Raw genomic sequence first — 15,794 nt, 5'->3', positions numbered from 1 at the left:
GGGGGGGGGGGGGGCATATAAAATAAAGGAGCTCAATGGATTTAACTCTGCCAACTGGATTTCAGACAAAGTAATCCATTTAAAAGCAGTCTGATTACATTACTTAAGCTAAATTGAGTAGTTTACGGGCTGCAAGTGTAAGCAAGTAGTGAGTTATCTAATGGGCTACAAGTAATTTAACAAGAGGTTGCCTGAGGGGGAAGATAGCAAATCCAGCCATTTGAAATTTAGTGAACTGCAGCCAGTCCCCTTACATTCTGGGGGTACGTCTCAGGTGAAGTCTTTGGACTTCTCAGAACCAGCCTTGAAGCAGTGCTTGCTATCCAATAACCACTTCTCTGGGCTTTGGCCACCTTCATAATCTTCTCCTCAGGAAAGAAGACGAGCGTTGTCTTCATGAATTCTGCATTTATGGGCTGTTTGTGCAAGGCAAATGTCAGGACATGTCATTAAATACAGAAAATGTGTGTTCTCAGAATATTAAAATAAAACAAATGAGCTTATCAAACCTCAGCAGCTCGTCGAGGATCACCAAAGTTTGAATTATCTCCTGGGATGGGATGTTCAGGCAGCGCATAATCATGCTGAGCTGCCCTTTTCACAGACACCTAGAAATGAGGCCACTCAATAAGTGATAATGACTCTCTCCCCCTTTGCAGAGACAGCAAATGTACCAGCATTGATGCTCATATGGGGAAAATAAAGCCACTTATCATATAGACTGCAACATGACCCCTAAGAGTCCTGCTGCATTCACTCGCCTCCATGAAGTTGTGGTCACAGACAATTTCCCTTGAGGCCCAGGGAGTGTACTGGCAGGTTTCAGACACCTGGTACTGCTCGTCTCCAACCATCCGGTTCCCATACAGTCGAAGATTGAGTGTTGTTGTAAATGCTTTATCATCCTGCAAACACATGGAAATAAGACTCAAATGATTAACCACATTAAAAAACACATTTGGTGCTACGCTACAGAAATGACATTTCCAGTCTCGTTACCACATTTTGAGCAAAACAGTTTTGAAGGGAGGCATAAATCATGGCATTCCCGAACTGGTCTGTCTTCACATTGAAGCCACACTGAGAAGCCAAGCTTGGTGTAAGAAGGATGGCAGAGTAATCTGAGGAAGAAGAAAAGGGCCAGTTAGAGAGAAAACGTGAGACAAAAGTAAAACAATGAATTCAGAAATGTTGCCTCACTTAAAACAGCAGCGACTTCAAGAAGACTACTTCCAAGTGGACCAACATCCACACGCATGACGTTCCCCAGGCATTTTGACTGGATATCTGAGATTAAACATTTATATTAGTAAAGGAGCATACAGTGATTGTAAAGTGACCCATGTTTAGGAAATCACTTACTTATAGGGGGCTTGTTTTGAGCCTCTGTATTTAAAACTGCTATCAGGAGAATAAACCACCTGAAAGAGATTGAATCATTTTCAAAGAGGCAAGAAAGAAAATTAAACTTTGAGTAAAAGCAATGGATAAAAACAAAACAACAAACCCCAGTTCAACTAAACAACCCATGGCACAAGAGATGGGAGACCAGTAACCTCAGAGTCCTTGTTTTTGTCATTTTTTATAGACCCTTTGAGCAGGTTGAGGGAGGTTCAAATACAACCACACACAGGTGGATCCTATTACAGCCTGATGGGGATAAGTGAGCGCACGCTGTCTGAACTGAGACTCAACACTTACTGCTGAGAGGTTGTCCTCCTGGCTGACTTGAATCTGAAGAAATTAATTTTATTACAACGATCTCACCATATGTTCAGGGTTTCTTTAAAAAATGTAAAAGTAAGAGTACAAAATGTATCAAATAATGACGTGAAACCAAACCAACAAACAGGAAAAGATCTCTTTTTTAGAGTCAGTGGAGAAGATTTTTAAAAAGGCCCTCCAATCTTCAAACGCAACCAATATAGATCTCCACATTCACCACTGATATAAGGATCTGACATCTTTGTGCTATAATAACTGGCCGGATTAACCTGTGTAACTAAAAAAAAAAAGCAGCAACCTGAGAAGCAGAGAAGAGATCATGATTGGGGATTTTTGCTTGATAAAAGTCTTAAAGGATTCAATGACTGATCTTATGTTGATGGACTAATAATTTTGTCACAGGGCCCCTCTTGAATACTTACTTTAATTGGGGCGGCTTTAGTTGATTTAAGTTTAATTTGTTGTATTTAAACAGGGCAAAGTGAATCTTTGGGTCCATTTTTGCTCAGTTGGTAATTTATTCCTGGCTGTGGTAGAGAACAGCACACAACTTTAATGAACTTTAATTAACACACACTGTGCTAAAAAGGTGCACAAATGTGTGTTTTCTCTGATGAGGCAGAGAGATGTTAAAATGCCACATTAATTTTAGGGACTAGAACAGAAATAGAGCAAGGGTTTGGTGCTTTTAGGAGGAATAGCTGTAAGCAGCACATCTGGAGGACACTAAAGATGTTTTTTTATTGAGGCGATACAATGAGGGATTGTAAAACTTATTATTTTATAGATTACAACATGTCAAACAACACTCACTATAAAGGTATGTTGCATTTCCCTATCGCTGCCAAATACAGTGTTAATGCCTGGTTATCCTGCCAGCAGTGCTTTCTCACAGAGGACTGAAATGTCAGTGTGATTTTACTTTACTCCTTCCAGCGAGCAGTCTGTGTGGGCCAGCTGCCTTTAGTTGCAGCAGTTTTCCAAATACAAGTGCAAATTAAAAAAAATAAATAAATAAATATGCATACAATTATTGCAGGAGCATGAAAAAAGTCAAATAAATCGCAGAGATTAAATCACAACAGAGCTGCAGCATCATTTAGGAATGTTACAGGCATACCGTGATATAATAAATAAAATGGCAAAATAAAACTGACTACAGTCATTTCTCGCAGGGTGTTCCTCCATCTGTACAGTCTCCACCCTTCCCTCTCCTCTCCTCTTCCTCCCTTCCTCTCTCGCCCCTCCCTGCTCCCTGTAAAAGGGATCAAACTGCCGCTGTCCCGCCTCCAGCTCGTCTTGTCCCGTCCGTGAAGCTGCAGCAGCGCACTCCCTCCACAGACCGGCTGTGTGTGCGGCGTTTCTTTTTTTAACCAGAATGTGAAAACTAAACCACCCGGATAAAAGTTATTTTCATGGAAAGAAAGGCTCCGAGTGCAGGTACGTGTCATCTTTACGTTTTGCATTCAGTTTTTGTAATAAAAAAAGTAATAGACTTATTTTCAAATAGGGTTTGGTGAAGAAATGTTGGTTCCATGCAAAACCAGTGCGTAGCTCTGAAAGCCAGGAAGAATAAATATGAGGACATTTCCACAGAAATCCACAAATGCTGGAAAACAAATCTTTTAACAGGCTTTAATAATTGCTTGAAATGATCTGTGGGTTCAGTTTCAACTTGTTGCCACTCATTTCCTCTGAGTTTGTCTAGTCTGCTCTGTAATTTGATGCTCAGTGGTAATTCTGTGCTTGAGCCCTCAAAGAAGTGACAGTACCTCACGCCTCTTCACTCACTCCAGCTCAAGCCATTTCCTGCGTGTGCTGTATTGATTTTTTTTCCTTCAGAGGACTAATGTGTTCTACAAACAGTGCAGTCAAATACAATAGACATCTCTTCACATAAATGTACCACTTATAATCCAGACTGTATGTGCTTGTGGTGCATTTTCTGGTCATAAAAATATAAAATTTACAGACTTAATTTCTTGTAATATCTCTGTATCATCATCAGGACCATGGGGTATGGGCATATCCTCCACCGGCAGGGCAATAAGGAGGACCAGGTCCACCTCAACGTGGGAGGGGTTCGACATGAAGTGGATCCGGACATGCTGCTCCGCTTCCCTCACACACGCCTGGCCCGTCTGCTGCGCTGCCAAAGCGAGGCGGCGATCCTGGAGCTGTGTGACGACTACAGTCCGGCCGAGAAGGAGTACTACTTCGACAGGAATCCCCGGGTTTTCCTCTGTGTGCTCAACTTCTACCACACGGGACGCATCCACATGATGGAGGAGGTGTGCGTCTTCTCCTTCAGCCAGGAGATTGAGTACTGGGGCATCCAGGAGCTCTACCTGAGCCCCTGCTGTAACAACTGGTACCACGAAAGGAAGGAGTATATCGAGGACAGGGACTGGGACATCAGGAGCGACGACCAGCAGCAGCCGAGCTTCGACTCCTCCTTTGAGGAGCTCTCTGCTCTCGATAAGGACCTGGCCAAGTTCAAAGGTGCCTGGTGTGCAGAATTGAGGAGCTACATTTGGCTCAGGCTGGAGGATCCAGGTCACTCGCGAGGTTCAAAGATCATCGCCGTGGCCTCCCTCAGCTTGGTGCTGACCTCCATCGTTGCCATGTGTGTCCACAGCATGCCTGAGTTTCAGCAGGTGGACGACAATGACAGACCCATCGAAGACCCCGTCCTCACCATTCTGGAGGAGATCTGCATTGCCTGCTTCTCCGCTGAGTTCATCATCAGGCTGATCGTGGCGCCCTCCCGCAGGAAGTTCCTCGGAAACCCCTTGAACATCATCGATGTTGCCTCCATTTTGCCATTCTATGCTACATTAGCTCTGGAAACAGCCGATGAGGAGGCTGCAGAGGAGAATGAGGACTTAGAGAACGTGGGGAAGGTGGTGCAGGTTCTGCGCCTCATGAGGGTTCTCCGAATCCTCAAACTGGCTCGCCACTCCATTGGGCTGCGAGCGTTGGGTGCCACCGTCCGCCACAGCTACCAGGAGGTGGGTCTGCTCCTTCTGTTCCTCTCGGTGGGGATTTCTATCTTTTCCGCCCTCATCTACTTTGCAGAGAAAGAAGAGGAGGACACAGACTTGGGGACCATCCCTTCAGGTTGGTGGTGGGCCACGATCACCATGACAACAGTCGGTTACGGTGACACCTGCCCGGTGACGCTGGCGGGGAAGATAGTGGCCACCTTGTGTATCATCTGTGGCCTGTTAGTGGTGGCTCTGCCCATCACCATCATCTTCAATAAGTTTTCAAAGTACTATCAAAGAAACAAAGCCATAGAGGAACAGTGTATCACTAAGCCTGAAAGACAAGACCCAGAACTCCCTTATTATAACATCAGAGACCTGTTCACAGAAAGTGTGTATCCCTTTATAGGAGCGTTCGCCTTCAGGAACAGTGAGAGCAGCGTAGGGGACGATACAGATGCATCAAGTCTCCAGGACATAGAGGTGTATGATAATGATACTTGTGAAAATGGGGCAGCAAAATGAGATTCCTGCCGCTTCGCCGGTGTCGCCCCCTTTATGACTGCAAGTCACTCCGTGCCTCTCAGGGCAGAGCGCTCCATCACTGACCCTGCCTCCCTCCACTGTCTTCCTCCTGCGATTTGACAGAGAAATATCGTAGCCATGAAGTTTTTTTTATTTCTACAAGGGGAATAGCTTGTGAAATATACAGCGTCACTAAAATTGGGGAAATCTAAAGGGAATTATCTGAACCTTGCTCAGAGGTTTGAAGCCCATTTTCTGCTTGAGAAAACTGCAATGATGCATGTAGGAGGCTATAATGTTAATGTTTTTTCAAAGTAATGCCCTGTATTGATTTGTCTGCTCGCTGAAAAGTTCAGACCGAGAATTCAACGGATGCATAAAGTCTAAAATGACAACAACACTGTTTAAGAATGGTATTATAGATCTCTAAGTTGGCTGATGTTACACAGTCTGCATGAACAACAACAAACATTTTTGAAAGAGAGTAATATAAATAGTTGTGTAGAATTATGCAATATTATTTATGCTGATGAAGAGAGGTCACGCAACTCTCTCAGAGCACTGAAAAGCACTGATATGCCGGGTTATTGTTATTACGTTTTTTGTTTTGGACAGTTGTTTTTGGCATGCTGGGTGACTCAACTCATGTGGACATGAAATAAAACTCAGTGAATCAGAAGAAATATGCCTCTCGTTTGTGACATGGCATACAGTCAGTCGTACTACTCATTCAGATAAGGTTTCCAGTTCCAGCTTCTGTGCATTTATTTACGGCCATATGTGCAAAATACTGCAATGGCAATACTTCCTGGCTAAAACGACACTAAAATCTAAATGGAAATCATCAACCATGTTGTTTAATGCACTGGAACTGTAGAGGAAACTTTCCTTACCTTCTGTTCCTCAAAGTATTGATTTCCTGTCCCCTGCTATAATCTCTGGTTGGATGAGCCGCTGTCCTTCTAGAGCAAGAGATGTAAAAGATCGCTACAGGGGTCTCAAAGGTGTTGACCATATGCACTTGACCAGAAGTATCTACTCTCAGAGCTAAACACTCACAAATGTTACTTAAAACCATTTATTTTGTGAGTGCAGATGTTTTTTTTTTAATCCACTGGCTGAATTCCACTGGCAGTTCAGTGGAAGAAACCTGTTAAAATGACAGAAAATGAGGGCCACTTTGGAGTTGAGGGGGTTGGTTTCTACACTGATGCACAATTCTTACTCCAGAGCCGGCTGTGTAAAGATGGACTGCAGCCTAAACTTAACAGATAAGCCCATTACTGTCTGATTATTTGTTAATAGTAGTAAATGAGTTTCGATCACTGGGCTTCCTGTGTGACAGAGCGTATTAGCATATTGCTTACTTCAAACTTTCTGCTTTTGGCCTTTGTCAGCTGCTATTTAGTGTAACGACAAACAGAGTCAAGTAGAGAGTAGTATAGAGACAAGTATTGATTTCAGTAAAAACTGCTCCTGATAATACACACAGAAGTACCTGACAGTGGCTTTACAGATGACTGAATGCAATCGTTACATAGAAAAAACTGGATCTGTTTGTTAAAAAAACAAACATCCGAGGGGTCATTAGATAAATAAAGGGATAAAAAATTGTCTATCACTCAAAATGATATTTGTTTGTCTGACTTTTCTCTAATTCTTGCTCTTTTTTGTAAAAAAAACAACAACTACTTTCTGCACCTTCTTCAAATACATTTTCCAAATTAATTAATCTGAAAAGGAAAAAATTATTGAACTGCTAATAAATCTTATCAACACTGAAGCCATAATCTGTCATCATAATTTGCTTTATTTTAAGGATTCACAAGCCAGACAAGTTGTAAACCACTGCAAAAACAAAAGAAAGGGAGGTAATGAGGGGAATATGTTGTTGAAGTATTGGCTGTAAAAATGAACTATGTGTGCCATGAAATGATAATGGATCCATGTAATGATCATTGCTTGCTATACCGACACTTTGATTGACGTTACAATGAGTACACCTAAACACCCATAAGAATATAAGAAAGTAATTTAACAATGTGGAAAGCTGTGAAAAATGTTAACACATGTTGGGTACAGTGAGGTAAAAACAAGAAATCAAGTATTGGTGGAAAACAACATTAATCAATATCTCCTCAGCTGAAACTGAGGTTAAAGACTCCCAGGGCGATCTGTAATCTGCATCCGATGTTTGTGTGAACAGGGATCTCAGTGTTTTTGTTGAGGAATCCATCACAGGAGTCGCAGATGACAATACGGCACCGTCGGCAACAGATAATGATAGTTTTGTGTTCCTCGCCATTACTCCCGGTCTCATGGCTTTGAGCAGGGGGTTCTGTTGGACGTCAATATTATGTCAGCAAAAATGCGCTCACTTATTGAACTTCTGTCAGGATGTGTGTCTTTATATTTCCCATCATTTCCAGCAGCTGGTCTCTGTCATCTGACTTCCAGAAAGTTTGTTTGTTATGAGAGTAACTGTAGTTGTTACAGTACTGCAGAGCAACTTATAATAACTGTCACTGAAGTCAAAGTTACTGAGCGATTTTAAACTGAATGATGAGGACCTAAAGGCTCCTCTTAACTTAGTGTCAAAATATAGTTTTAAGGGCGCCCTGGTGGCTCGCCTGGTGGAGCATGCACCCCATATATCGGGGCTGTCGGGGCTGTGTACTTGCTGCTGCAGCCTGGGTTATAAGTAGAAAATACAGTTTTAAGACGCAGCACATATTCCTAAATACATTTGTGTTTACAGTAATCAAATTATCACATACACCAAAACTTGGACAGGATAATATGTATTTTCTTTTATTGATACTGTAAAGAAAGTGACCCAGTAAAGAGACATGAAGTTTTCCAGTCTAGTTAGCTTTAACTGTCAGTACACAAGCTAATTAGCTTGGTCACTCATGGGACAATATTTCACAATTGTCTGCAAACTATTAATCTCTTCTGAAGAACTTTATACTCACATACAACAGAGAGATTTTTATGTAAAAGTGGATGTTCCTCCATGTTTTGACTGTCAAGATGAAAAGATATTGAACAATGGCGTAAAGGACAAAGTAAAACAAAAAAAAAAGAAGAACTTGACAAGAAAGATTTGTGCAAATCCACTTCACCCCAAGCTGCGATTCCACTGAAAAGAAATGATTTTAGCAGAACATTTTATGTTTAATGCATAATGACTGAGCCTTTAGAGGTTTTTTTCTTGTTTGCAGTATGTACTGGGTTACTGTTTTAACTTCCCCCCCTTTACATTTTACAAAAATGAATGCATCCCCTGCTTAGCCTAGCGAGGGTGTAGCAGAAGTAACAGATGAGTGATAGCTGGTCAACACAGCAATATTTCTACTACTGTAGTGTTTCTTTCCACTACTGTTAACTCTCAGTCTTTATACTCCGTACTGTCTACACTGCTGACTATATGTGAATGTAACATTGCCTTTGTTGTGTTGTTGTCGTGTGTCGCAGCTATGGGGGGGGGTTCAAGTGGATAGACTAATTTCTCTCTCTCTCTCTAGAGAATAGCCTTTGTTCAAATAAACTATAAAATGCAATAAGGATCAATTGATATTGTAATAAAGTTACTGTACATGAAATGTACTTACTCTTTAGGGTTAAATTACTCTTCAAAGGCAACGAGATATACTGTACATTGATATACTGAATTACATAGTGGGCATTTTAATGACATTGGTAGGTGTCTTGTTATTGTACAGGGGGGAAAAAAAGCCAATTACCTGTAAAGGTCACAGTGAGTATGTCAGCACAAATGTCAGTGTAGTGGAAGAGAGTTGTATTTTAAACTTGTGCTTTAGGCATTTTTTTTCATTACATTAAGGCTGCTGTGAAGTTGCCTACCAGGATACTTCTGCTGGGTCAAATAAAGCGTAATCCCAGCTGATTGGATGTGGTGGAGCATTAAACCACCAGGATAAAAGGTGTCACTGAACAATCGAATTCCTGTCAGAAACACTGTGGTCAGTTTCATGAGTGGGAAGTAAAAACAAATCAATAAAATTTATTTAACCTGTTTTGTTTTTTTCTTTCTCTTTGAGATTTATATTTGTAATAACCGGCCTGCACTTTGATGTTGATTTGAAGTGAGTTGTTTGTGTGCAGAATAGAGACAGTGATGTTTCTCAGCTTGCAGTGTTGTCAGGAGGGGATATTTCTGCAGAGTCTAGTGGACATTAATGTCAAACAACAGTCACTGCAGAGAAGAGATGGAGAGCGTCGAATCATGGCAGGCGTTCAAGCTGATCAATGTGTGCAGTTTTGGTTAAAGTTTTTGAAGAGAAAAACATAAATCTTTACTTGGAAAATCTGACATTTATTCCCAGGTAAGGGTATGAACTTGCATATTACATAAGGCCTCGGGGTCCATAGAGGCATTTGTCCCTCTGCCTCCTCACACAGAAGAAAAGGTCACTGCAGTGATGAATGTGCAAAAGGCAAAGGGGATGTTGTGTACAATTCAGCTGGAGCACTAGCTCCTCATATGTTTAAACTTAGCCTGGATTAAGTGTTTAGTAACTGATTTAGTAAATAAATACTGCACCACAAACTATTTTTCATGTGGAGGTTAGAAGAATTACATACGAACTACCAGGTGTAATGTTAACTAACAAAACACTAGCTTGCACATACAGTGTGACCTGTTTGACGGTTAAAAGAGCCATAACATTAAATACGGTTGACATATCTGACTTGACATTTGATGAAAATGTAGTTTAATATTGAGATTTAAATGGTATTTCACAAAAAAATACCTCAAATTGCAGCACAATACTGCTAATCCCGAGACACATTTTTAATATATGCACATATAAATAAACTACTACACATTATTACAATATTTCCTAACAACAGCTTTACATGGTTTACTAATGGTAACTAATTTTATAAATTAAACTAGCTTTAACTGATAGACTTCATTAGCATTAGTGATTTATACAGTCTTGTGATAGCAGCTTGTGCTTCAACAATCGACCCAACTCTAAAAAGAAAACACATCCACTGTTTTTACATTTGTAAAATGTTAATGAGCTGGAACATGATTCGGAAGTGGAGATGTTTTCTTGAAGGGAATCAAAGCGAGTAAAGAGCCAAGCTGAATGGAAGAGTTTTAATATTCCCATTAGTTTCTGTAATTTCAGCTCATTTGCAGTGTTTTGATTACACTTTCATTACATGGTACGAGTCACCACAGAGTACAGCCAGATCGCTTTCACTCAGCCATTACCAGCGGCTGTGTGGTTTCAGCTCATGGTCAGATACAACAAAGAAACCACTTTGTTTATATTTCTCCCTCATGTAGGTTCATTAGAGTGAGGCTAGATGTTCTTGTGCATGTCCATAATCATTTATTATTCTGACACAGGGTGAGTTTTTGGCTGGACAACACATAAATCTGCTGTAAATCAGTCAGACAAGCCTTATTACACTTATTTACAATTATACATTGTGTAATCTATTATTTTAGTTATCTTTACCAGAAAATGTTATTTTCCATCACAAACCTGGGAATTTGTCTTTGAGATGCACTAATAGGTTAAAAACATGTATTTATTTATTTAATGTTCATTTTTGTAGCGACAAGAAAATGGACCACTGCCACATACCACAACATTTATAGCCTAAGCTAAGTCTGCAACATGAGTCCCTACATGGGTCTGAATACAGATTTACAGGGATGGAGTTTGCCCTGTTGTCATGGAGATAAAGCTGTTGACATCATTGATGCTACTTTTTTGTGTCGGTTTAGGCCACCCTTCCTTTCCGAGCGCAAGTGAGAAAACTACGGTGGCCATGAAACGCCAAAGCCCCTATCTGTCTAGCTAATAGATCTTCCTAAATCATTCATTCATTCATTCATCAATATACAACATAAGGCTGTCTAACAAAATGGAATTTTCCATTACCCTTTAAATTCAACTCATTAGCTTCTGACGTGGGCTGGCCCCTGGAAGAAAAGCATATTGACCCACTCATCTTAATGTTACAGACAAAGATAAAGCATATTGGATTAAAAAGGGAGAGTAAATATGGCTCACATTGACATTAATATGACTAAACTGGATTTAATAATGAAAAATATCAGGCTTGTCCCACTCGGACAAAATAAAATGATCAACTAGGGGGCAAACTCACCTTCACCTCACCTTGGACACAAGGCAGTGTGACTTATCCCATTAAGAGCAAGAGAAGGCTGATGGCATTTCAATTACTCTTCTCTGACCTTGAACCCTCAGCAATTACAAAGACAGAGATAAGCAGATAATCCAGTGTCCCGTGTGTGGCCTTGTATCCATCTCAGAGGGGGGTTCAGGCCTCCACACGGCCTGACCTGACCTCAGTCCTCTGCTCTCAACACGACTCCGGTTCACCTCTCACAGCAGCATCAAGCTCCTCTGGGTATTTGCCTTTGCAGGAAGGATTCAATTTGTTTGGACAGGTTACGTGAGGTTACAGCAATAACACTGCAAGGTTGCTGCAGAGCTTAAAACATCCCAGTGTATAAACATTACGGAAACACTGTATTTAAAATTGTGGGAGGTAGTAATTATTTAGTATAGGTATGTTTTCCTTACCCTACCTTATCCTCCGTATAATCACCTGAATAAAGGAATGTTTTCCATGGGCTGCCTCCTGTGAAATCTTTTCCCCCTCCGTCATCATGAAGGATCTTCCAATTTCTTAAATTCACCTGGAAGAGATGAGAGCAAAGAGACGCCAGTGAATCCTACGCAGAAGTCTTTTATCAAGAGGCCTGATCTCAAAATACCACACCTCCGTTTGTATGTTTGGCATGATTTAATTTATGGTGGTGTATTATAGTTCAGATAACAATAATGCAAGTAATAGTCTACATAACCGAAGTAATCCTAACAAATAACACTGATCTGAAATGAATATTAAATGAGCAACAACAGCAATGATCCTGCTATAATGGTCATTAATAAACAATTTACATATCTAAATGAATACTGTAAGGTTTTAAAATTGTTCTTAGGAGGAGCTAAGATGCGAGGAAAGGAGGTGAGTGAGGAAAACAAGGAGACACGTTAGCATAATGAAAATCACCCGTGCAGTCCACCATGTTTCTACTGTAGCCCAGAATGGACAAACCAAACACTCCTCCTACAAACTGCTCCTTTAAGTAGTTTCATGGTTTTTCAAATCAACTTATTTTACACTGTCTGACAGTATTATACACATACTCTGTATTGACTTGTTCAGACTATTTCACTGAAGCTATACAACATTAACTGTGAAATATTTAGGCCACATTTTCCCAAAATTTAGCCTTTTTGGAAACTAGAATTTAAAATAAAGTTTTATCTGTTTCAGTAATGTTTTTTAAGGACCAGTGTGTAGGAGAAATGTACATAGGCCACGCAACTGGCAAAAAACACAAATACTGTAGAAACATGGCGGGTCAACATGGCGGACTCTGTGGAAGAGGACCCTCTCCCTCTGTAGATAAAAACAGCTTCTTCTAAGGTAACAAAAACTCTTTGTTTTAGGTGATTATACACTAATGAAAACATACCTTTGAATATTATATTAATTTGCTGCCAGTAGATCCTCCTCCAATGGGCCTTTAATGACTGACCCTGCGGTATTTTACTTTTAAGCTTTAATTCGTCTCTCTGGACAAGGATTTCCCACCATTAGTCACTCCCAACATTGAAATTAAATGGGTAATAATGCACATTTACTGGTCCTCAATTTATGTTTATAGGGCATTTTATTAGCTGTAGTCCCACTTCATTATTTGCTTTAGTCAAACAGTGTGTATTTACAAATACAGTTATATAATAGCTATAAAATACAAATATTTTTTCAGTTTATACAGTAAGGAAAGATATACTTGTTATACAAGTTCCTGATAAAGTGTATCTCTCCAACAGTTAATCACAGGTTCACAAGCATTATACGAAATTGAATTTACATTTCATTAATGTGTTTCAGAGTGAGAAAGAGCTGAGCTGAGCTGAGCTGGGCTGGGCCTAACTAAAGATAAAGTGGGTAGGATGAAAAATGTGGAGTACACGGCTGCGGTTCTTAGCTCGGATGATGAACTGACGCACTCGCTATCCATGGAGAGTTGCAATGGAGAGAGAAAGAATTTAATGGAGGCAGTAAAAGAGGGCAGGAGGGCTCCGAGTCCTGCTAATGAATCAGAAGAAGGGAGGAGGAAAGGGGGAGAAGAAGGGGGACTGAACAGAACAGGGATGGGCCGGTGAAAGGACGAAAACATGTTTTGCAAAGAGCCACTCGGACATGATTCTCAAAATCTTCTGACCTCGGTATGCATGTAAGCTTATAGCTGCATGAGATAAACACACTTCCAATGTTGGCTTCTGACGTTTTTACTGGAAACAATTGTGAAACAGTATTGGGTTAAAAAAAAGAAATCACATCACAGTGATTACAAATCAAGAAAAGATTAGATACCACAAACAAGAGTTACACCAATGAAATTGTAAAAATGAGTAAGTGTACTAGGGCTACAGTGAACAATTAATCTGCTCATTAATTTCTTGATTAATTGCTTGGCCACTAAAACGTCACAAAACTGTGAAAAATGTCCATCCCAGTGTGCCAGACCCTCGTCTAAACTACAGTCCAAAACTCAAAGATATTCATTTTAAGACCACGCAACAGAGAAATTTCCCATAAATTTAGAAACCTGCAACCATCACATTCTTAGCATTTTTGCTTGAAAAAAGACTGAAACGTTTAATCAGTAATAAAAATAGTTGCTGCAGTATCAAGGAAGCTAGATTCTCTTTTTTCCTCTCTCTTTCTCACCTCCTGTTTGCTTTATTGTTGTTGAGTTATTTATTTCAAATGTCAGAAAATATCCGGAGTCCTTCTTTCCTTCTGCATTATTTTCTTTTTTTTTCCCGTTATTAATGCTGGTAACCTTATCCTGCTTTCTATTGTTTTCTGCTTCCCATTCTTCGAAAAGAAACAATGGTGTATTATTATAACTGTCGACTCATAAACACCTCAATAATATATCTAAACTAGGAAACTAGATTAAAAAAACTATCAAATTAGTTGTATTGTCCCTCATACAACATTGATTCTTTATGAAGTAGGTAGTACACAGTTCAGATTAAAAGTAAAAACAGATATATTATAACAGTTAGCCCAACAGCATTGTAACTAGCTGTACTAGCTACAGTTGAACAGTTAGCGTTAGCTTGCTAATTTGTAGTAAACTGATCACAGAAAAAGTAAATAAACAAACTACAAATCAACAATCACAAAAACAACGCTATTAAAAAGAATATCTACAGATAAAGGACCAACAACGACATTTGCAGTGCAGATAAAAGGTGCTTGTCAAATATTGTTTTGTCACAGACAAAATGGCGGTTGTAACAATTTCAGTTAAACTGCTATGGAACTGTCAGTAGTGGTTGCTACTAGCAACAGAATGTTCAACTGAAACCAACTGCCGAAATATCTGCTAATGGGAACTGTCTCGTGCTTTATAGGATAATCTAATGTAACTAATGTAGGAAAATCAAATTAAACTGTCCATTTAAATGGCTCGAAAAGTAATACTGAAAGTTACTGCACAACGTCTCATCCAGGTCTCTGATGAGGGAATCTCCCGGCATTGGAGCTCCAACCAGTGGACTTTATCCACCAGTTGTCAATGGAAAAAATGACTATGTGTAGTTTATTCATGGGAGTCACTAAACCCAACTACCTATCACCCAACAGCCCACAGCTTCATTGAGCATTCGGGACATCTTTCAGCTCATTGTTTTGGTTTTATGGCCCCCAACTTTACTGTTTTGGTCCACTCTTACTCCGCTAATAAACCCCCTGTACGCTACCTGTTCAGCACCAAATGTCCAAACATGATAAAGTCTGTGACTAGCTGGTGAACATAGCGGTACATTTAGCAGCTAAAGAACCAGACGTTTCCCTTTAGGAGGTGATGGAGACAAAAACAGAGCTGAAAGGAAAGTGAATATTGTTTACTTAACAACTTTATAAGGTGATTATGTTCATGTGTTTACAGTTTGTTGCATTGCCCTAGGTGGCCAAAAAATCACTTAATGCAGGTTTAAAGCTTTCTTTTTTTGTTTGTTTACCTTAAAACCTTCATCCCTCCACACACAAATTCCAAACTTTAACTTTGTAGAGGCCATAAAATCATTCTTGTATCAACAAAACTCTTACAGTTAAACCCTGAAAACCTTCAGCCACTGCAGTACTCATTTCATGACTGAAAAGGTAAAACCAATGGCGATCTGCCAACATGCAGTCATCACACAGATGTATGATTTTATTACTTTTACTAAAAATGCACCCACGTATCCATAAAAAAAACCCATCAGAGCTTGAAAGTTACCGCAGCATGTCTTTTTTTTAACCTCGACTGCAGATTTTACAGTCGTTTGATGTTAACTGCCGTGCCATAAAATGAATGCGTAATTGTGTCCACTCAGCCTTTCAGAGCATCAATAAATGTCTGTAATTAAAAATCGATAAGAATCAGCAGCTTTATTCAATTCTGTT

The 15,794-nt window shown here is 40.0% G+C and overlaps 2 protein-coding genes across 2 annotated transcripts in view; one reads left to right on the top strand and one right to left on the bottom strand.

Annotated features, from left to right (window-relative positions):
• Positions 1-1,575, bottom strand: part of LOC118340356 — a 7,455-nt gene extending 5,880 nt beyond the window's left edge. The window contains exons 1-7 of the mRNA XM_035678255.1: positions 1,508-1,575; positions 1,363-1,421; positions 1,201-1,287; positions 1,000-1,121; positions 762-905; positions 510-608; positions 255-416 (exon numbers count right to left, since the gene is read on the bottom strand). Coding sequence (XP_035534148.1) covers positions 255-416; positions 510-608; positions 762-905; positions 1,000-1,121; positions 1,201-1,287; positions 1,363-1,421; positions 1,508-1,530 — 696 coding nt within the window. The 5' untranslated portion in view covers positions 1,531-1,575. The remainder of the gene's footprint in view (positions 1-254; positions 417-509; positions 609-761; positions 906-999; positions 1,122-1,200; positions 1,288-1,362; positions 1,422-1,507) is intronic.
• Positions 1,576-3,040: 1,465 nt separating this feature from the next.
• LOC118340363 (potassium voltage-gated channel subfamily S member 3-like) lies at positions 3,041-6,863 on the top strand. The gene is made up of 2 exons (XM_035678262.1): positions 3,041-3,165; positions 3,734-6,863. The coding sequence occupies exon 2, from the start codon at positions 3,738-3,740 to the stop codon at positions 5,235-5,237; it is 1,500 nt and encodes a 499-aa protein (XP_035534155.1). The 5' UTR covers positions 3,041-3,165; positions 3,734-3,737; the 3' UTR covers positions 5,238-6,863.
• Positions 6,864-15,794: the final 8,931 nt, after the last annotated feature.

The sequence above is a fragment of the Morone saxatilis genome, unplaced genomic scaffold (genome assembly GCF_004916995.1).
Source record: "Morone saxatilis isolate NCDOM2014 unplaced genomic scaffold, NCSU_SB_2.0 Contig7, whole genome shotgun sequence".
Classification (NCBI taxonomy): Eukaryota; Metazoa; Chordata; class Actinopteri; family Moronidae; genus Morone; species Morone saxatilis.
The sequence above is the reverse complement of the archived record's forward strand: the minus strand, read 5'-3'. Positions and strand labels throughout refer to the sequence as shown.

Excerpts from the sequence above, each read along its gene's own strand:
- LOC118340363 (XM_035678262.1), top strand. The coding sequence starts at position 3,738 with ATGGGGTATGGGCATATCCTCCACCGGCAGGGCAATAAGGAGGACCAG.